This window comes from Carassius carassius, chromosome 4 (assembly GCF_963082965.1).
Source record: "Carassius carassius chromosome 4, fCarCar2.1, whole genome shotgun sequence".
In the NCBI taxonomy this organism is placed as follows: domain Eukaryota; kingdom Metazoa; phylum Chordata; class Actinopteri; order Cypriniformes; family Cyprinidae; genus Carassius; species Carassius carassius.
In genome coordinates this window covers 31,800,921-31,822,755 of record NC_081758.1, presented here as the reverse complement: position 1 = coordinate 31,822,755, position 21,835 = coordinate 31,800,921, and the positions used below count along the sequence as shown (strand labels likewise).

At 38.9% G+C, this 21,835-nt stretch overlaps 1 protein-coding gene across 4 annotated transcripts in view; it reads right to left on the bottom strand.

Annotated features, from left to right (window-relative positions):
* Positions 1–12: 12 nt before the first annotated feature.
* LOC132139783 (ATP-binding cassette sub-family A member 2-like) overlaps positions 13–21,835 on the bottom strand; it is a 61,071-nt gene continuing 39,248 nt past the window's right edge. For 2 of the 4 annotated variants that reach the window (XM_059548397.1, XM_059548398.1), the window contains exons 9-49: positions 21,043–21,395; positions 20,799–20,958; positions 20,432–20,560; positions 20,163–20,330; positions 19,901–19,997; positions 18,876–19,049; positions 18,511–18,613; positions 17,700–17,814; positions 17,406–17,596; positions 17,127–17,277; positions 16,820–17,024; positions 16,545–16,703; positions 15,291–15,471; positions 14,910–15,122; positions 14,627–14,823; positions 14,336–14,515; positions 12,396–12,562; positions 12,160–12,280; positions 11,764–12,045; positions 10,682–10,894; positions 9,820–9,934; positions 9,391–9,716; positions 6,999–7,212; positions 6,160–6,265; positions 5,958–6,069; positions 5,735–5,795; positions 5,468–5,642; positions 5,266–5,381; positions 5,002–5,149; positions 4,604–4,727; positions 4,383–4,515; positions 4,179–4,299; positions 3,894–4,072; positions 3,212–3,353; positions 2,852–2,986; positions 2,647–2,750; positions 2,478–2,570; positions 2,282–2,384; positions 1,866–2,003; positions 1,465–1,674; positions 13–660 (exon numbers count right to left, since the gene is read on the bottom strand). In XM_059548397.1, coding sequence (XP_059404380.1) covers positions 625–660; positions 1,465–1,674; positions 1,866–2,003; positions 2,282–2,384; positions 2,478–2,570; positions 2,647–2,750; positions 2,852–2,986; positions 3,212–3,353; positions 3,894–4,072; positions 4,179–4,299; positions 4,383–4,515; positions 4,604–4,727; positions 5,002–5,149; positions 5,266–5,381; positions 5,468–5,642; positions 5,735–5,795; positions 5,958–6,069; positions 6,160–6,265; positions 6,999–7,212; positions 9,391–9,716; positions 9,820–9,934; positions 10,682–10,894; positions 11,764–12,045; positions 12,160–12,280; positions 12,396–12,562; positions 14,336–14,515; positions 14,627–14,823; positions 14,910–15,122; positions 15,291–15,471; positions 16,545–16,703; positions 16,820–17,024; positions 17,127–17,277; positions 17,406–17,596; positions 17,700–17,814; positions 18,511–18,613; positions 18,876–19,049; positions 19,901–19,997; positions 20,163–20,330; positions 20,432–20,560; positions 20,799–20,958; positions 21,043–21,395 — 6,450 coding nt within the window. In that variant the 3' untranslated portion in view covers positions 13–624. The remainder of the gene's footprint in view (positions 661–1,464; positions 1,675–1,865; positions 2,004–2,281; positions 2,385–2,477; positions 2,571–2,646; positions 2,751–2,851; positions 2,987–3,211; positions 3,354–3,893; positions 4,073–4,178; positions 4,300–4,382; positions 4,516–4,603; positions 4,728–5,001; positions 5,150–5,265; positions 5,382–5,467; positions 5,643–5,734; positions 5,796–5,957; positions 6,070–6,159; positions 6,266–6,998; positions 7,213–9,390; positions 9,717–9,819; positions 9,935–10,681; positions 10,895–11,763; positions 12,046–12,159; positions 12,281–12,395; positions 12,563–14,335; positions 14,516–14,626; positions 14,824–14,909; positions 15,123–15,290; positions 15,472–16,544; positions 16,704–16,819; positions 17,025–17,126; positions 17,278–17,405; positions 17,597–17,699; positions 17,815–18,510; positions 18,614–18,875; positions 19,050–19,900; positions 19,998–20,162; positions 20,331–20,431; positions 20,561–20,798; positions 20,959–21,042; positions 21,396–21,835) is intronic. The other 2 variants (XM_059548400.1, XM_059548399.1) reach the window with 2 other exon arrangements.

Here is a 21,835-nt window from a genome sequence, read left to right as displayed (position 1 = left end):
ACCCACAACACAACAGGCTTGTCTTTTATAGCATGCTCACTCAATGCAGGTACAAATAAACAAAGTAGGTCCGAGTACAGAAAAAAAGATTGGTTTCACCTCAACGTGAGGATAAACAGTCATAGAAAGAAAAAGTTGCAAAGGCTGAACCCATACAAGTCCTATTCTTTGAGGGATGATTATGCAACACTAAAGTTAAAACAATTCAACATGTGATCAGTTTAAAGATAGTATGACCATATTTAAATTTTGAGAGATATCAAAATAAACCACACGGCCGGGTCGTATCTAAGAAATACATTCTCTTTAATTCCCATCCAGCAGGCTTGAATATAAAGTACAGTAATACATGATTCCATAAACCATCATCTCCGAAACACAGGAGGGGAGGCCGTGGACGGAGTACCTCTCAGGCCCAGTCAAGTTCAGGCACCGACTGTGTCCGCATCTCTGTTTAGAGTTCCCAGAAGAGCCGTTCTCTCCTGAAGTGCAAATGGAAACAAGAACAATCCACTCACTGGGCCAAAGAGATGGATCCTCTCCAGCTAGAAAAAACACACTAATGTCTTTCACCATACAGACACGTTTTTTACCATTTCTCCGGCTGTGAGATGAACAGATGTTTCAACACAGAGTGTCTGTATTAAAAGACAACTGCACCTGTGAGAAAGCAGAATGAAAATGATTAGAGAAAAATTTAAATAAGGTTGTTTAATAGTCTTGTAATAACTGCTGTTCTTTTGATCTTCTTACTCATCCAAGAATCCTGAAAGAAAGCAGCAAAACCATTTCAGTTCTGATCATAGAAAATATTTCTTGAGTACCGTATAATTAGAATTAGAATGATTTAAGGATGTTGTGAAATTGAAATCGGGAGTAATGGCAGCTGGAAATTCATCTGAGGAATAAATTACATTTCAAAATATAATACAATAGAAAACAGTTATTTTAAATTGCAATAATATTACGGATTTATTGTTATATATTCATTTATTTTTGATCAAATAAAAGAAGCCTTCGTGAGGACAAGAATCTCCTTTCAAAAACATAAAAGAAAAATCTCTTAACCTTTGACCTGTAGTGTAGTATTTTTAGTATGTAGTATATATATTTATCTTGCCCCATTTTTGTCTTCCTTTGTTTTGCAAATGTTAATGTTAACTTGTGAGATTCATAAAAAACTTGAATCCATTTTTTATTCACTTTACTTTTTTTGACATTCCAGCAGCCACAGCCTGATTCTGAATCCATAAGCAGCTCACTTGATTTGTTCCATATTTTATTTATTTATTTTTTAATAAAAGAAAGCTTTCTAATAATAGATGTCTTTATAAATCACAACTCAAGTGGGCTGGTATTAAGAGTAAGAGTAATAAGTCTTATGCAGACCGTGCCAAGCTGATTTAATTGAATTATCTAATCAACCGAAATGTAGTTTATATGTGCCTGTGTCCCAAGTCTTACCCTCTCTTCCTCAAAACTGATCAGCCCTTCATCATCATCAGTCTCAAGTTCTTCTGGCTCTTCACTTACGAGGGCGTTGAGTTCTGTGTTAGTAGGACCAGGCCTGAGGATGCTGAGCAGATGCTGCAGTGGTGACTGACCAGCACTAGATGGGGAACTTTCTTGCTGTTCTAAGTTATCACTTTGCTTTTTTGCAAAGTTGACAAATACCTAAGAAAAGAACAGACAGGAAGAAATGACTACTTTTCCTTGTTACAGTTTGTACTTTTTGGATTCATGTTCCATACATTTAGTTAATCATTTAGATTTTGACCAACTGAATCATTGAACGTAAATTCAGCCAAGTAAACTAATATTCACTTTTAATAATGACATGCTTCAAGTCACTGATGTATACTTACGTTGTCTAAAGTTGTCTGGCTGACAGAATAATCTTCGATACTCAGCACCTCCACCACCTGCTCCATTCTGCTGAAGACCTGAGCCAGAGAGATGTTCTCAGACTTCAGCTGGTACTGAATCTTTGTGTGGTGCCTCTCCTTATGTGAAAGAATATGCAGAAGTTTACAATTTTTAACTGCAAGTGAAGCAAGCTCAAAATATACTCACATGTACACTTAGTTTTGTCAGCACTGCACAAAAACACCTTGCGAGAGCTGCTTGCATTTTAGAATACTCATCATCTTATATATTACAGTCCAAACTGACAACATAAATGTACTTGTATACTATGACCATCTGTTTTGGAGAAATCTGAGCTGATGCACAGCAAATATGTAATATACATTTCCAGTCAAACTCTTGTCCTTAAACTTACCTTTAGGATGGCCTCTGGAAAATTCCTGTTGAAAAACCGTATCACTTCCTTGATGTTAGCGGTGTTCTTAGTTCGTACTGTTATCATGTATCCATCCCCAAATCTGAAAAAAAAAGAGAAAAGAAAAGTGAATTGACATTTTAAAAGAGCACTGCACTCCTGCGTCACACATTTGAGTGGCTGAGACTTTTCAAACCTGTTTTTGAGATGCTGGATGCTACCCAGACACTTGAACCTGCCGTTAACCATGATGCCTAGTCTCGTACACAAGGCTTCACACTCCTCCATACTGCAAACAAATGCATTATTATATCAGTGCTATTCAAATAATTAAACAGAAAACAAGATTTATATAGTTCCCACACCTGTGTGATGTCAACACCACAGAGCGTCCGGTCTTGATGATGTCAAGAATCAGATTCCATAAGAAACGACGAGCCTTTGGGTCCATACCTGTGGTGGGTTCATCCTATAATGACAAACAACAGACAAGGTCATGTAAAAATGATTTTGTTTTGCAGCAGTGTGTGTGGAACAGGACGAAAGAAAAGTGTGACAGGCAGATCTAACCAGAAAGATGAGTGAGGGGTATCCAATCAGAGCAATAGCTGTGGAGAGTTTGCGTTTGTTGCCTCCACTGTAGGTGCCAGCAGGTTTGTCAGCATACTTGGACAACTCCAACTTCTCCAGAGCCCACTGAACCACCTTCAGAGCGAGACATAAAAATGTGATCATTTATTTTTAACAGCAAGAGCAATGATATTCAAACTGCAGTTGACAATTATAGATTGCTAAGTGCTCTTGCACATTTTTAAAACTTATTTCAAGAGAGCTTTCAGGAGCTCTTATCCACACTTGACTATCACAGATAAGTGCATTTTTTACAGAACCTTTTACAGAATGCCTTGTGACTTCACAGAGTGTGCTCACCCGTTCCTCATCTTTCCAGGGGATGCCGCGGAGGCGTGTGTACAGCTCCAGATGTTCTCGAGCAGTCAGTTCATCAAACAGAGCGTCAAACTGAGGACAGTAACCAATGCTCTGCTGCACGTGGAAAACCTCCCGCAAGATACTGCAGGACAATGAGAGAATTGTACTGACCAAGCCATTCACATTACCAGTATATACACAAAATAAAGAACAACAAGGAAATATAAAGAAGCTTTAAATAAACAACACAGAAATGTATTAGGGTTAAGTGGTAATAAGAACATTTTGGAGTTTTATGCTTAATAAAATTACCAATAGGGTAAAAAAACAATCACTTGAACTCAAAACGTATTCTATATTCTGTCGAAAAATGCTTTGTATTTTTAACACTGATAAATAATCAGTAGTGCTGTTAGCATAGCAACATATAACAGCAAAACTTCCTCAATAAAACTAAATAGCATAAGATGGTGCTTATTTATTAACATTTGTTGGAGGTTTATGCTTTAAGAATTACAAGTAGGGTAAAATCAATAAACATATTTCAAGATTTACTCTACATTCTGCCAAAAAATACTTATACTTAGTATTATATATATATATATAAATTATACATATATATATATAAATTATACATATTCTGGCCAAAAAAATAGAGAATGGTGAAGAAAGATTTCAGCACCTGTGTTCCTGAATAAAGGCCTCTCCCCCTGTTGTGCTCTCATCTCCTGTCAGCATTTTGAAGGTGGTGGTCTTCCCTGCCCCGTTCACTCCCAGCAGCCCGAAGCATTCCCCAGGACGGACCCCCAGACACAAGCGGTCCACCGCCAGGATCCGGCCCATCTTGCGAGACTTGTACACCTGTGAGGAAACACAAGCTCTGAGGATCGTTTGAGGACAGAACGATGCGTTCAGCTCAGACAGACAGGGTTAAGGGAAAGTTTTCAAATGTCATGGAGTGTCTGACCTTGGTTAGGTTGTCGATCTTCAGCATGTCACTGTCAGCGTCTCCCCTCAGCACTCGGCGTCTCTCACAGGCCACATCAACATCATCATCCTCAACTGGCTGACTGTTGACAGGCATTCTCCTTCAAACAGATCAAAACGGTGACCTTTAGAACACTTTCATTTGATACGCTCACACACATACTGTATACAATATGCCACTCACTGGGCTTTCCTGAGGAAGTTGTACTGGCATAGAATTGTAATGAGAAAGCCAACGAAACCCTCAATGGTCATTGCCACCAGTCCCCGTGTCACAATGTCCCATTCAAATGGAGACTTCACCTTATCAAACTGGCCTGCAGGGAAGAAAATGCATTTAACCATCTGAAAACAGCAAAGAACAGTCATCAACAGGGCCTTGAGATGGAGAACACATAAACACACCGATCTTGGCGTAATACTCATTGATATACTCATTATAGGCCATCTCCATCAATCCATGACCAAGGTTATAGTTAGGAAAGATGAGAAAACAGGACTTCAAATAGCTGTTTACCAACTTCAGATCCTGTGAGGTAAAACATAAAAATAAAAGGTATATCATTTATAAAATTGAATACAGTCGAAAAGATCGAGAACATTGATGTGGGACAGGCCATCATTGAAATCATTTCTTTAATAGAGCATCAAACCATCAAAATAATACATCAAAAAATACATTTGCAAATAAATGTACAGTATATTTGTAGCTCCCCTATAGTTATAAAGGTAAATTAGTTACCTATTTAAATAACCAAAAAAATCCCTGTTTATACACATTAAACCTTCTCTGTCTGACCTACCTTGTCATGTTCGAACAGCTGTAGAAGGAAAGTGGCCACCGTGGCTGTTATGCCAATGAAGAGATTGATGACTATGAGGAAAACATAAGCAGTGCTGGGCACCTCAAACCAGAAAGAGGCCGGATACATAATGGGGGTTATAGACCAGCTAAAAAGAGAAAGTGAATTGTTTATTTTAAGTCCTGAATAAAACTGATAAAAGAAAAGAAAAACTGTAGTTACTGTAACACTGTCTGATTGAGTCTTCATACAGAAAGAGCTTACCCATAGAGGAGGAAGAGAGAGAGCACTGCTGGGAAATTTGTAGGTGAGGTGTACGCAGGAAGGTCAAATACAAACAAAATGAGGACACAGCACGTTGCTGGAACCAGGTAGTTCAGCTAGCGAAGAAAGGACAAAAGAAATCTGTGTGAAAAAAACAGCCCTCAATAAAACCAAATCCCACATAGTCTCTCCTTCATCTTACCATGTCCCATATGTAGTTTGCTAGCCAGTAAGTGACAGGGTCACATCCACTGACAAACTGCAGGTGTTTGGCTTTGGTGGATTTTTCTGCTACCAGGAAGACCACGAAGCTTGCTGGCACAAAGGACATGGCTACTATGATGAAGATGGCAATAACCACATCAGTGCCCTGAAGCCTAGAAGAAGATGAAGAGCGGATATGAAATCAGAAATAAGCTATGAGTGCTCGAGCGTTGGAACAGGAAGAAGAGAGGAGAGTAGGACTTACAGATAATCCAAGGAAAGACTGGCACTGGTTCTGTTCATTGGATGATTGGTCACTGTGATGCCTGTGAACACAAACAATATTTTTAGTGCAATTAAACAATCTTTCCTGAAAGAAAATGATAGAATGAATATGAAATGTGCACAGTTTTAGAGTAAAGACATAGTCGATCAAAGTTTTTAGTCAGTGTTTCCTAGATAGTTACCTGCAGCTAATTCAGACTCACCATATGCAGCAGGGTTTCCTTTACTACTGGGCAGATTGGCTCTGAGGATGGCATTGTTCAGGACATTTAGGTAAGTGGGCATACTATGATACCCTTTGTTATTGTAAAGCACCTTTAGAGGAAGACAAAAACATTAAACTTGGGACGAAATATTAGCTAAAACAATATATCAGCTATAAAGAGTAAGGATGCTCTGACTTGCCTGTGAGGATCGCCTCACTGCTATTTTGCGCACCATGGGTGGAGTTTTTCTCCCAAAGGATGCTGGGACAGATTTCTGAATGTTTCCTACAGTAAAGCCTCCATATCTACAGGACAAGACAAAAATCATGAAGTTTTTGAGTTCTTGTTAAAAAATAAAAAAATAAATAAATAAATAAATAAATATTATATATATATATATATATATATATAAATATTAACAGCAATATATATATATATATATATATATATATATATATATATATATATATATATATATATATATATATATATATATATATATATATATATATATATATACACACACACACACACACACATACATATATATATATATATATATATATATATATAGAGGTGTGTCAAAACTTTTGGTCTGTACTATATATATATATATATATATACACACACACACTGTATATTTATTTATATATATATATATATATATATATATACATATATATATATATATATATATATATATATATTTATTTTTTTTTTTCCTTCATTCAATTAAAAACCAATGGGTTGAAACAAAATCACCATAGATTCTTTTCTATTTTGATAATCAGTTTCAACTCTGACTCGGACTACAAAATATTCAGTATTCAGCAAATTGGTCTGCTCCATCACTTTGCTGGCATTGCTTGGCAGCAAACCCACCAATTCAGAGTAAGCATTTCACATGCAATACTTTTTATATAAAATCTTAAAGGTACAGTAGAAAAACAGCCATCTTGGTTACTATGTTACTTATGAATTATGAAATGAATTAAAACAATTAGGAAATTCACTCAAATATGCCTTCCAGAAGATTACCTGTGTAATCTGAGATGATCAGAGGTGTACAGGAGATATTCTGACACATTGCGACCTGTGATGTCCACCAAGATGTCTCCAGTTACTACCTTCATAAGGGGCGGTCGGCCCCCGACTCCACTGGGGCAGGAGAAGCCTGTGCCCTGCATGGAGCAGATACAGCGTACTGGCTCCCGGATGGTCAAGGGCAGAGTCGGGGGAGACGTTGCCATTTCTGTGGGAACACAGCAAGGTGAGAGGTGCGATAACAAATGAGTGGAAGAATACATATTACACATCTTAATGGAAAAAGACAGAGTCGGCACCCAGGATGTTTTAGAATAATCTACATTATGCTAAGAAATACATTTTTTACTTTTAGCAATAGTCAGCCGGTGTGCGGCACAGGAGTTATTTTCAGTCTTTCCTAATATCATATCCAAAGGTGCATAACTTACAGTATCAATCACAGTTTTTATTCCTTTTATATCTCTTGGCTGCCAGTGAATGTTATCTTTTGTTGTAGTCATACAACAGTAGTCAGTTTTTTGTCTTGTGATGAATTTTTTTATTAAATTTAGTTTTATCATGTTATATTCATTTAACTTTACTCCGTTACTAGAATGACATCTAATTTTAGTCCAGAAAATTACAATATATTTGATTTAAAAAAATGCTAAATTAAACCAAATATTAATTTTTAGCCAGATTTCGTGTCCAGAGATCGGGTCGTCGGGGGTCTCGCCTTCGACTGTCGCCCGATCCTCTATGCACCGGCCCCTTACGCTCCCTCCTGCAGGTGGTGAGCCCACAGGAGGGCGGCCCCACGTCACTCCTTCGGGCTGAGCCCGGCCGGGCCCCATGGGGGAAGGCCCGGCCACCAGGCGCTCGCATACGAGCCCCAACCCCGGGCCTGGCTCCAGGGTGGGGCCCCGCCTGCGCCATGCTGGGGACGTCTCGGTCCTTGATGTAAATGTTAACATGAGGGGTTTGTGAACTGTTCTTAGTCTGGCCCGTCACCAAGGACCTGTTTGCCTTGGTAGACCCTACCAGGAGCATATAGCCCCAGACAACATAGCTCCCAGGATCATTCGGGTACTCAAACCTCTCCACCACGATAAGGTGACAGTTCGAGGAGAGGCCATTTTTATGGACAGAATTTCTAGGCGCAGCCAAGGGCCGGAGAGTGTCCGGTTTGGGGACCATGCGATTTCGTCGCTGCTTTTTGCGGATGATGTTGTCGTGTTGGCCTCCTCCGACCAGGACCTTCAGCGTGCACTGGGACGGTTTGCAGCCGAGTGTGAAGCGGCTGGTATGAGAATCAGCACCTCCAAGTCCAAGGCCATGGTTCTCAGTCGGAAAAGGGTGGATTGCCCACTTCAGGTTGGTGGAGAGTTCCTGCCTCAAGTGGAGGAGTTCAGGTATCTTGGGGTCTTGTTCACGAGTGAGGGAAGGATGGAACGTGAGATTGACAGACGGATCGGTGCAGCTTTTGCAGTAATGCGGTCGCTGAACCGGTCTGTCGTGGTTAAGAAGGAGCTGAGCTGTAGGACAAAGCTCTCGATTTACCGGTCAATCTACGTTCCTACTCTCACCTATGGTCATGAGCTGTGGGTCATGACCAAAAGGACAAGATCCTGGATACAGGCGGCCGAAATGAGCTTTCTCCGTTGGGTGGCTGGGCGCTCCCTTAGAGATAGGGTGAGAAGCTCGGTCACTCAGGAGGAGCTCAGAGTAGAGCCGTTGCTCCTCCACATCGAGAGGAGCCAGCTGAGGTGGCTCGGGCATCTATTTCGGATGCCTCGTGGACGCCTTCCTAGGGAGGTGTTCCAGGCACGTCTCACCGGGAGGAGGCCCCGGGGAAGACCTAGGACACGCTGGAGGGACTATGTCTCCCGGCTGGCCTGGGAACGCCTTGGGGTCCCCCCGGAAGAGCTGGAAGAAGTGGCTAGGGAGAGGGAAGTCTGGGCGTCTCTGCTTAGACTGTTGCCCCCGTGACCCGGCCCCGGACAAGCGGAAGATGATGGATGGATGGATTAATTTTTAGATATTAATTATAGTATTAGGTATTTATTTTGTTCTTACACTGCTGTAAGATGTAAAAAAATAACAACAAAAAATTATATAGCAGTACAACTATTTTCAACACTTCTTGAGCACCAATTCTACATATTCGAATGATTTCTGAAGGATCATGTGACACTGAAGACGGGAGTAATGACTGCTGAAAATTCAGCTTTGCCATCATAGAAATTAATTATATTTTAAAATGTATTAAAATAAGAAACTGTTATTTTAAATTGTGAATTTAAAGTGAAGGTACAGGTGTATCTACATTTGATCAGTTTTGTGCTGAGCTTTGTTGAAACAAACCCAAGCATTTTTAACCATACACCAGTCTGTGAACTCTGACCTCGGACGGTAGTGGGAGGAGCAGCAGTGTAGTTCCAAAGACCATCTTCAAAATGTGGGTCTGGGTCATCTGAGGGGGCAGGAGATGGTGGAGGGGGCACAAAATTTGACAAAGGCACACCCTGTGTGAAGGAATCCAGACACATAGAGTCAAAGTAGCGGGCTGCCAGGGTTTTGGAGTTGTTGGCATATGGATTCAGGGATTGGGCCAGTTGGTCCAGAGTGCTGTTGAAGGGAGTCTTCAATACACACGTCGCACCAACTCCAGAGGGTAAACGCAGGGTGTTAACGATCCTCTGTGGACTGGAATCTGGAGACAGTTTACTTCTGGGGCAAAGAAAGGTTGATAGGGATTGACAGCGAAAACGTCTGTGTAATAATGCAAAAGAAGCCTGTAGATATTTAAAGTGTTATTTTGCTGTACATTGACCTTGTGGCTGACCTGAACTGAAGCCTGTCTTCATTGGCATAAGGGATGAAGTTTCCACGAGGCTGTGTGTAGTTGTGATACTGAGATGGAGAAAGAATCAGGGGAGGGAGGTCACCTAAGAGCCAAAGAGAGACCATTAGAACATCCTTCACTTAGGTCTAATTAAGATCTGCATCATAAACTGATAAACACTGCTCTGATTCAATTATATAATATCTTATATTTTTAAAAAGATATTGCCTAGTAGATTAGTTTAATTGAGAGTTAGTGGTTCTTTGTTAGTAGCTTTAGCATTAGTAGTACTGTAACTTTAATTGGAAAAATATTTAATATGAAATCTAATTAAACAAATAAAAATGTATATCGTATACACTTCTGTTCAAAAGTTTGGGGTATGAAATATTTTCAGTGTCAACTAGGCTGCATTTATTTGATCAAAACTACAGTAAAAACAGAAATATTTGGAAATTTTATAACAATTTTTAATATTGTGAATTATTACAATTTGAAGCAACCATGTCATTTAGTCTTGTGAATGCAAAGCTGAATTTTCAGCAGTCATTACTCCAGTCTTCAGTGTCACATGCTCCTTCAGAAATCATTTTAATATGCCAATTTGGTGCTTAAGAAACATTCCTTATCCATGTTCCTTATTAATTTATCCATGATACTTTGATGTATAAAATCTTATTGATCCCAAAATTTGAAACAGAAGTGTATATAAAAAAATGTCCATCAATAATGTTGTGGTATATACACTGTTTACCATAATATGTACCTTTATATATCTATATATTCTAACATTCACTACAAAAACAGCACATACAACAATCACAATTCAACTGCTCTGTGTCCTTCTTACCAATCTCAGGCACAGATAGAGCTACAGTCATTGCCACGCAGACAAAGAATGCAGGCAGCAGGATCTGTGAGAAAATGCCCTTGGTGTTCCTCTTCGCACAGTGAAACCTTTTCACTATCAGCCCGTGAAACTGCCGGAGTTTCAGCCACCAGCCCTCAAGCTTAAAGCTGCCCTGGCCCTCCTGTATGGTCCGCTCCGGAGAGGACTCTTCACCTGGAGCACAGAGGGTATATAGTACACTGAGTGGTAGGTAAGCATCTTATCTTTATCTGTTACCTCCAGGCCTTTCAGAGATGCACTTGTCTGTGACAGACTTCCTCCTTAAATTACCAGAGGTGGCAAACAGCACTAGAATGCACAAAATGTTCTTTTTAAAAGCCTTAAAGGTATAACTATAAAAAGAGCGGTTTACTAGTTTGTTCCTTCACAGTCTACAAACTACCAACTGAGCTATTAATGAAGAAAAGTGTCTACACATTTCAAGTAATTAAATACATAATAATAAAAAGATTATTAAATAATCATCAAAAGTTGATAAAACATTTACAAATATTGAATACAAATTATCTGTAATTAACAATTAATTAATATTTAACTGTCTAATAAGTTTTGTTCATTTTTTTTGTTGACCTTTTAGAACTCTTACAGACCATAATAAAAACGGAATAAAAATGTATGCTAATAAGATAAAATGACCAACACTGAATAATAATAATAATGATACAAATAATAAAATAATAATAATAATAGTAGAGAATTATGGCTCTCACTGGATAAAACATTAAACAATATTTAATAAACGTTATTGCATTTAGTTTTTTTTTATAAGGAAAGAAATAACGTGGAAAAAAAACTAAATAACGTGTGTGTTAATATATGTTTATAATCAACAAAAAAAGTTAACTATGTTAATAATTTCTTTCTAATGATCAGTTCTAATCACTTCTGAATGTCAGTTTTTAGAAATCACACAGCACAATGATACCGTTACAATGTCTAATTTAATAAAGGTCTAAATATCATAAAATAATCATTCAATTAATTTGATTAAATAATAATAATCTATATACTATTTTCCTGACCTCTGAGACTGGCTGAATCAGGGTCCGGGCCATTGTCAAATAGTGGGCAATAATCTCCATAGAAGTCAGAATAAAGGCCCCCTTCATCCCCTCTTATTGAGCCCAGAGAAGAACTGGATTGTAGGGACGCTTGGCTTGGGCTCAGCCCGGAGCACATCATCAGGTTACTGAGCTCCACCTCTGGGCGGATCACAGCAGCAGCTGGTGCCCCCTCACACTGCGACCCTCCTAACAGATTAGAAGGCTTCCCAGTTGATGCTCCACCAGGAGAGTCCTTCATATCTGACAGAGGAAACGATAGGGATACATATGAAATGTAAACAATAATAAATAAAATTTCACGGCTTTAGATGCATGTCTACAGCATTCTTCAGCAGATCTATCTGACCATCTAACCTGCATCGCTGTTCTCCAGTGACAGATCTTCTTCTGATACCTTCAGAAAGACCTCCTCCAGTGTGGTGTCCATTACACCAAAGCTGGTCAAGGCCAAGCTGTCCAAACTCTGTTCCAGAGCCTGAAGAAAATGCACCCCACACAAGTGCTCATCACTAAACGCCTCATATTCAATTTCCTAAAGATTTTACTGAAATCGGATTGTTTTTCCAGTGGTCTAAAATGTTTGTGTGTACCTGAAACAGCCTCTCGAAACAGCCTTTCCTGACAGCCTCAGAAGGTAGGACATAAGAGAGCTCAGTGTTGGAGTCAGACACCAGCAGACAGGAGGCAACGTACTGACGGATGAACTGTGTCACTCTGCTCTCTGAACATGGAGATATCGAAGACTGGCTTGACTGATCTAAGAACAAACAGAAACATGATGTTGGGTCATGGCAGATGAAACGGCAGAAGAAAAACTAGGAGATTTTTCATCTGAAAAATGAAATGAGGAACAGAAGAACCATATATATATATATATATATATATATATATATTCTTTATACAGAGATAACCCAAAAACAACCTGTATTTTACAGTGTAAAACAGATATTTACCAATATATTGAGATAAAAAAAATTTAAATAAATTATTTTATATATTTAGAATAATGTTATTTTATTATTATTTATAAACTATTATCATTTTTATTAATATTTAAAATTAGCTTTTAGTTTTATATTTTCCATTTCCATTTTAATTTTAGATACTTTTTTAGTAGTGGTGTTAAGGTTTCTTCTTGTTTTTTTATTATTTTTTTCACTATTTAAAGGGTTCATATGATTCGATTTAAATTTTTCCTTTCTCTTTGGAGTGTTACAAGATCTTGGTGCATAAAGAGGATCTGTAAAGTTGCAAAGACTAAAGTCTCAAATCCAAAGAGATATTCATTATAAAAGTTAAAGAGTCAACCACACCTACTTAAAACGGCTCATTCTAACACGCCCCCACATCTCTCATCATGATGTGGGAAGATTTACATAACACTGCCCAAATGTTCACGCAAAGAAAGAAGGCATAACTTTTATTCTCGCTGTAGTATTGTCAATGCCGCGCCCGCTGTGTTATGGAGACACGGTCTGTTTCATTGGCTTTCACCGTGGACGAAGAGTAGTCCAGCCCTGGGTCGTCACATATGGTTGCCACAAGACCATCGGCCGCTCCTTCGTCGAATCTGCTGGCCGGGCCGTTCTCAAGCCCACCTCTGCTCACAAAAAAGCCGGCCTCTACACACTCTAGCCCGCAGTGAGTGATGCTGTGTTCCGTAGTGAAAGCAAACTACTTTGTTTGGCCTTCCAAAGTGGACACAACTAGAAATCAGTGGTTAAGTTGTATTTACAACACATGCTCCAGAACAGTTCAACGATTAGACTAGAATGCCGGCTATTCTGACTCTCAGCATGTAAGTTTTTTATATTTAAAGAATTTGACACTGATGATTCAAAAGTGAGTTTTGAGCGGTGTGAATCAGCACTTGTTGTTTGTCAATTCTCCGATCACAAATGCAGACATGTTATTTTGTTTACACTGTGCGATACGCAACGCAACATGTTAAAGACAGTATAAGTCATTACAATCAGTAATTATGTCCCCACGGGATAATGCAAATGCCTCGTTTACAATGGGTTTTAATCACAGACCGATGAGCTTTGTAAAAATTAACGCTTTTCAGAAAGGGGCATAGAGGAGAAACAATAATGTACAGTATGTGAAAATAATGTCTTTTTTGAACCTTAAACCACATGAACATTTCATTACACCAAATACACAAAATAATGTTCTTTTTATCATATGACCCCTTCAAGTTAAGTTTATTTTAGTTAAAAAATATTTCCAGTTAATGTTACAGCATCAACTTATTTCAGTTGTTTACAAAGACAAAATTTCACATTTTCATTTAGTTTAAGTTTTTCATCATCTAACATTTAGATTTTATTTCAGCATTATATATAAAAAAAATTATAGTTTCAGTTTAATAACCCTTATTTATAATATTTTAATATAATAATAGGGAATCAGACAGGTAAACGATGTGAGCTAAACTCAAACTCAAAATGCCAACATGCCATCTCTGACATTAATAATTGAAAATGTGCAAGTCCACCAATGAGAAGACGCGTATCTGCACATATACCTGCAGTGTGTGAGTCACTCTGTTTCTTGACAAGTGTAAGTTTGTAGCCGTCTCCATATGTGCTCTTGAGGAACAGGGGGGAACCGCAGCACTTGAGTTTGCCATTAGAGATGATGGCAATTCGGTCTCCCAGCAAATCCGCCTCATCCATGTGGTGAGTGGAGAGCAGGATGGTACGACCTGCTCACACACACACATTCTAGATTGGGACTGATCATATATTTGTTAACTGATTATCAAACCCAAACTTTTAAACAGTATTGTTTTTGTGATTAGTAATGATAGGATCACCTTGTTTATATTTAAGAATGAGGTCCCAGATTGCTCGGCGGGCATACGGGTCGACTCCTGCAGTGGGTTCATCCAAAATCACCGCCCGGGACCCACCTACAAACGCAATTGCCACTGACAACTTTCTCTTCATCCCCCCAGACAGAGTCTGAACCAGACTGTGACGCTTGTTAGACAATTCGAGATCCTCTATCATCCTGTGAATTCCAACATACAGCCTTGATGAACTCAGGTATGGGTACAATTGAGAAAGTGTTAGCAAAATATGAGTGTGTAAACCCACTTGTCCATCTCCTTCCGGATATCTTCTTCAGCCATGCCCTTCAGACGCGAGTAGAACCACAGGTGTTCCTCCACACTGAGCTTGTCAAACAGGACGTTGTGCTGGGGACACATGCCCAAATTCTGCCTGATGCGCTCCATCTCTGTGCGGATGTCATGGCCGTATATAGTGGCAGAGCCAGAGGTGGGTGGAAACAGTCCCGTGAGTATAGACCTATAAGAGATTCATTATATACTAAATTCATTTTCTGCAGGAAACATTAGTTTCATACATACATCCAATTTTACAGTTGTAGTGTGCCATTATCAGCCAATAACAAGCACAGTATGGTTCCAGAACCACCCTAACACACATTAAGAAACACAATATCCTAACACTCACATGGTGGTGGTCTTGCCAGCCCCATTGTGTCCCAAGAAGGAGACAACCTGGTTTTCATGCAGGTTTAGACTCAGCTTGTTTAGGGCCAGTTTGCTGCCTGTCTTGTAGACTTTGGTCAGTTTGTCTATGCACACCACCAGCGGCAAGTGACTGGGTTCTTCTTCAATTCCACGAGTTTCCTCTAAGCAACAAACAGACATAAATTTAGTAACATGCCTAAAAATAGCTTAACAAATTACATTTAATCACAAAACATAGCTAACTTTAACAAAGAGTGCAAGCTGATAATACGATGGATGATTAGAGCTGAAGATCTTTGCCGGGACCCGATGGGTTCGGGCTTAATTTATATCATCTTACGCTGGCTCGGGTCAGTCTCGTGCTTGCGCTTCAGTTTGCGAGGTAAACGAGCGGTCATGTGATGCGTTTCGATTAGCGCGAGAAAGATGCGAAAATGGATTCTGAGTAGTTGTAACGGAGGCTTGCCTCTGGCGATTACGTTTTGGTTGCACCAGCAACTAAAAAAAAAGTCTGAGGTGTGGAAAAGTTTTGACCGTGTTTATATTGAGAAAAATTAGTGAATAATGACGCACCATCAGTGAGTGCAGGAACGCGCTGAAGACATCTACAGTGGATTCAATCATTTCCTCCAAAAAACATGTAGGCTTAGCCTAATCTCTTTGAGTAAAGGTTTTTCAAATGATAAATAAATATTAATTGAGTCTTAAATGCATAATGTGGACAGAGTATTTACGCTAATGTTGGCATTATTCTTTTATTAAATATCATCTGCTAGTGCAAAGCAAATCCGGCGAAGCCTTTATCCTAATTTCATTATTGCCAAATACCCATCTTAATTAAAAATTTATCTTAATTTAATTTGTTCAAAAAAAGACTTGTTTTTATTGGTGCGTTGGTCTATTTAAAGGTTAAATGAGCCTATGTCTAGAGTGCTGAGATGTTAAGATGTCACAGAGGAATTATTTTATTTCTTTATTCCAACTTCCAAGTGGTCCAATCTATGTTAGTTATGAATAAATTATGTTAAAACATGTATAAATAACTCATTCTTGACAGAAGGCAAAAGAGCTGTGTGTGTGCGCACATTTGAATAATGTCGGGCTGTAAACGGGTTCGGGCTTTTAAAAAGCTGTCAATCAAAACGTACTTGTCAGGCTCGGGTCCTGTCAGGCCTAACTTTTATGGCCCGATTACAGCTCTAGGATGGATAGATGGATATGGAACAAAGTGTACCTGAGCGTCTGTGTTCCATAGCACAAGCTTGGTCCTCCTCCATCACGCTCAGTCTGGTGCTGCCACCCCATGGCCACTCCCACGTCTCAATGCGGCCACTTCCCAACCAATAGGATTTCTGCAAGGGAAAATACCATGGCCTGGGCAGTCCATACATTCCTGAGGGAAAAAAAACATTATGGAAAAACCAAAAGCATATACTTTAATCTTGATGTTGTGCAAGAAGAAAGTGGGCACTGTTTGCACTGTACAATAATGACATCACTGCAGCTTACCTGGATGCACAGCCTCTATATACCAGGTCAGCACACCATATACAATGGCATCAATGGTGAGCATAACCATAGACAACAGGAGGTTAAAGTCATCGCCCTCTACAGGTGACTGGTTGATAGTGCGCCACTGGATTCCAACCCCAGCAACTTCATACAGTGCAAAGTACTTCGATCCCAGACCGAATGCTGTGGTAGACATTAAAGACTGCACACACACAGAGGAAGAATCACTTATGAGAAATGTTTACTGAAGATCAATAGACTATCAAAATGGAACATGAAAAGGATCCGTGGGATGTCTTCATACCGCTATACACTTCTCAAAGGCAGTGATTTTGTCATGAGCCACCTCTTCTCTTATGGCCACGTACATGTATGGCACATAGTTCAGAAAGTAGATGATTCCTCCACATGCTGAAGCCAGTTTGGCTTTAGAGTACAACACAGACACTAGGAAACTTCTCAAAAAGAAAGAACATTTACATAACATTAACAACTTTTTGACTACTTTTCTTTGTTGAAAAACTATGTAAATTAAATGAAACCAGGTAGTGAGCAAGTAAAAATCATATTATGGCTCCGGTACCAGAACATGATGGTGGCGATGGCATAAACTGTGAGGAAGAGCCAAATGATAAAGGGATCGCTGTGGAGGAGGACCTTGCCATATTTCAGTATGAAAGTGAGGGCTGTCACTGAGATCGAAAGCTGCACAAAGCCTGTGATGAACCAGGCCACCCAGTGCACTGCGTTATTCAAGCCCATCATCTTCATCACCTGTGGAAAAACACCTTGCATCAACCAGGGCACCACTCTTGATCTCTCTGAAGTTTCTCAGCAAAGGAATTAGTTTGTTTTAAAAGAAAGTTCAGTCTCTCACCTCTTTCAGTCTTTGCTCCTTTTCTGCTACGATATGCTGGATCATCATGGCCACAGAGTAGACCCAGGATATGACCATGCACAGAGGCATCATGTGCTCGATAACAAACAGGAAACTGTTTGCAAATGGAAACACCTGTTACAACTCCTCACCTCCATATATATATATATATATATATATATATATATATATATATATATATATATATATATATATATATATATATATATATACTGGCAACCTAAACCTGCAACCTTGAGGTAGAAACCAATTCTGGGTAAAGTGAATGCTGCTGATCTAGGAGAAGTTCTTAGATTAGATTAGATTTAAGTATACCTAAAAGTTAGCTTGCAGCTGCTTTTCCCCCCACAGTATTGTCTCCAATAGTAGTAACACACACATAAAATATACCCACATCTGCTTGGCATCAGAAGCATCACAGCACATAGTAAACTGCCCTAAAATGAGTTTATGATTGTCTTCTTTCCCCTGAAAACTGACTAATGCTGTGTCATTTGCAAATTTAATGCGGAGTGGAAGCAGAGCTTTTGCAAATTTACCTGGAGCGAGGGATGCTTTTTTTATTTATTTATAAGCATCTGTGTTCTTTCTGGCTCCGAAATCATTCAGATACCACTCCATAATGTTTATAACACACATTAACGTGATGCAACTGAACATCTGCGATTAATGCAATGGAACTGAACATCTGCGATTCACAATGTCTTAAACACAGTGTTTTAGGCTATGAGCAGTCAGACGGAAAAAATAATTTACACAAAATATACAAAAATGTAAAGACCACTCTCACTCGTCTCTAGTGTAGCATGGATAGGGAAACATCTGCACGTAGTTTCCAGGCTCAACAACATCATGGCCCACAAACGTATTAATGATTGCTCGCTCAATCATATCTAAAAGAGGAAGAAACATGGAAAATCAGCAACCAACACCCCATCAAGTAAACATGCTGAAGCTGAATTTACACACAGCAGCTTTACGCTGCGAGAAAGCTTTGATCCTCCTGCTTTTTCTGAGCTCTTAAATAAGTGCAGCTTCCAGAAACACTAAGCCAGCACTTTATTGACTGTTGCACCAAGCCATACATATTTCATTTTGAATAAAACATCAAATTGTATTTTTTGGGAAAAGACAAATTCCTGCTTTTTATCATACCTTGGATCCAAACAAAACCATAAAGGAAGTAGAATTTGCCACCCGTGTTCGGCCCAGGGCGCCAATAAGCTCGGCGGATTTCATTTGTTTTCTCTGTGAAGCTGGAGTTCTGACGAATCTTATACATAACATGGGGTGGCAAAGATCCATCTTTATTGGTCTGGAAAATCACACCTAGAGAGAAAGCACAGATTAGCATATGGCTATTGGCTACTGGCTACTGGCTTTAACAAGGTATGACTAAGGGCTAAATGAATCATGAAAATGTAGTTTTAAGGTAAATGGATGAGTCAGTGTCTCAAACCTTGTTAAGAATTAGCTGAGTGAATGAGTCATATTTCACCCCAAACTTACATGAAAAATCGTTCACATAACAAATTAAGCCTTCATTGCATTGTGATATCTTCAGGACAATTTTATCTCCCCAAATTCTCATCACAATAAATGCATATATTTAAACGTATTTTCAATTATGCTTCTCATTATCACAATAAATATTACTAAAATGTACAGTTGCATGATTTTTTATAAAAAAACAAGGAATATTATGATAAGCTAAGACGTTCTGTAAGATATGTTTGAAGGTGCTCTTTGGCATGGACAAATTGAAATCTATAAAAAAAAAAAAATCAACTGCAAACTTAATCCTTCAACTGGCTCTTTCATGATAGAAACTTTTTAAAGTGAACACTGAGGAAGGCACTTGTGGCCGAAACAAATGGGTTTGCAGCCCTTTATTTTTTTTTATGTTTTCGATTATGAAATAGTCTGTTGTTTATGTATGTCTATGTTATAAATGTCTATATTTCTGTATATGTGTGTGTGTGAATATATATGTACACATCCAATATGCAAGCATGTATACAACCAATTGTATCAGTCATAAAAATGGCTTAATTGTTATTTCATTTTCTAAGCAAAATATAATTTTTTATTTCTTTGTTTAGATTTGGGAGGGAACTTAACAAGTTGTTACAATCACTTTTTTTCCACAAAAACTTTTATGAGATCCAGTGATTACTCACTTGCAAAGACTGAGACGTTGTCCTGGTAGGCCTGGTTCAGCGTGTAATTGACAATGCTCTCTTCATCAGGGAAGCCTCTGAAGATATCCACACTGACCTGAGGCATTTAAAACAAGCTTTAGTTTTTAGAAAAATGTTGAAATTAAAATAATGAAATAGTTGTTTTCATGTTCATTCGAATTCCACCTCAAAATACATTACACAAGTTTTTTTATATAAGATATATAAGATAGAACTAGTTAAATTGAATTGTTCTCCTGACCTTTGACATAAAATTTGTCCAGCCACAAGCAGCATTATCGATGGTGTGCAGCTGCTCCAGTAGTGTGGTTGTGTTTGGCAGGGTGAAGTTCTCTTCCAGCAGACTGTTCATCAGCTCACTGTCTGAGACGTTCAGCAGTTCATGGTGCCTCTTCAGGTCTGCAATGAACTACGACATATGGACAAAACAAAAGACATCAAGCACATGCACAACAAAGTGCTTTTCAAACTAAAAGCGCTTAAATTAGCAGTTGAAAGACAGAATGTTACCTGCTGGAGCCACATCAGGTGATTGTGCAATTTACCCTCCTCCAGGAAGGCCCTTAATTCAGCTGAGATGTTGAGCCACACTCTGGCATAATGAGTCACATTCCCCACAAAAGCAAACGTCTCATTAGCCTAAAGAGAAAACAAAAACAATCCGATCAAAATCTTTACAGCTATCCCAAATGGTTCTCTATTAATTGTGTACAACCTAAATCTAATGAAACAATGCCCAGCACAAAGTTTTAGAAGGTCATTTGGATTCAGGATTAATTAAGCAGCATTTTTTTTTTGCAGAAGAGTTTGGGCTGCAAACCCAGTTGCTACATTATTTTTTTCAGCCTTGAAACACCTTAGACTTGTCTGGACTTACCTTTTGTATGACCTTGTCCACCTCTGAGCCAATGGGAGAGTAGAGGATTTTGGGATTTGTAGTCATGAGATGGACAAGTAATCCCAAATTTCTTTGTTCTTTGCTGGTAAAGCCCAGGGAACTCATATTGCCCTGTTTCAGAGCTTCTGGCTCAATAATCCTGATAAAACAATAAAGATTTTTGAAAAATAAATAAATATTTGAAATTCAGAAAGTTAAAGCATTGTAACACTCATACACACACCTGTTATTCCCACAAAGAATGGGCTGAAGACCTGCCCACAGCTGAACAAAGGCAGAAAACTGTGATTTAGGGTTTTCAGCCTCGGCTTCATTTCTTGCGGATCTGTCTCCTTCCTCCACAGGGCTGTCGGTTGTGTTGAGACCCCATGTTGTTGTGTTGGAGCTCCAGGAAGTGGTGTTGGCTATAGGAGGAGGCTGGTGGCCTGCACAGGCCCCTTTAGGGAGCAGTCTGGCCAGACCTGACAGCAAATCCACATCCCTCAGGAGCCGTTCTACATCCGCCAGGTTCTTCAGCAGAGCGCCGAGATGGGATTGATCCAAGAGACCAGACATGTTAGACTGCTCCAGACGCAGCTGAGGAAGGAGGACAGGAAACAATGCCATACAGAGAAAGGAAAGAGGAGAAATACTTAATCGGAATCAGTAAAATGTACAGTATCAGTGTTTCTTCAACTACTTTTAGAGACTTATAAAGTGTATTAAATACTTTTTTTGTACTTTTAATAGACTAATTTGTCCACTTATGTCTTACTAGATGGGAGAAGTCTTTTTTTCCTGAAAGTAATGAAAATTCCTACCACAGTGTAATTTCCAGCACATCTCAAATTCCATGTGTTTAACAGAACTCTGTGACTTTTTTTAAATTACAGTGGAAATTACATTTTAACAATAATAAATGTGATAAATTACAGTTTCCTGTGCCTTTCTAAAAGCTAGTTTCACAGTTAGCATTTCTATATTCTAAAACACACTATAAAAAAGTAGGCAATATTTGCATAATTTAATAAAATAGA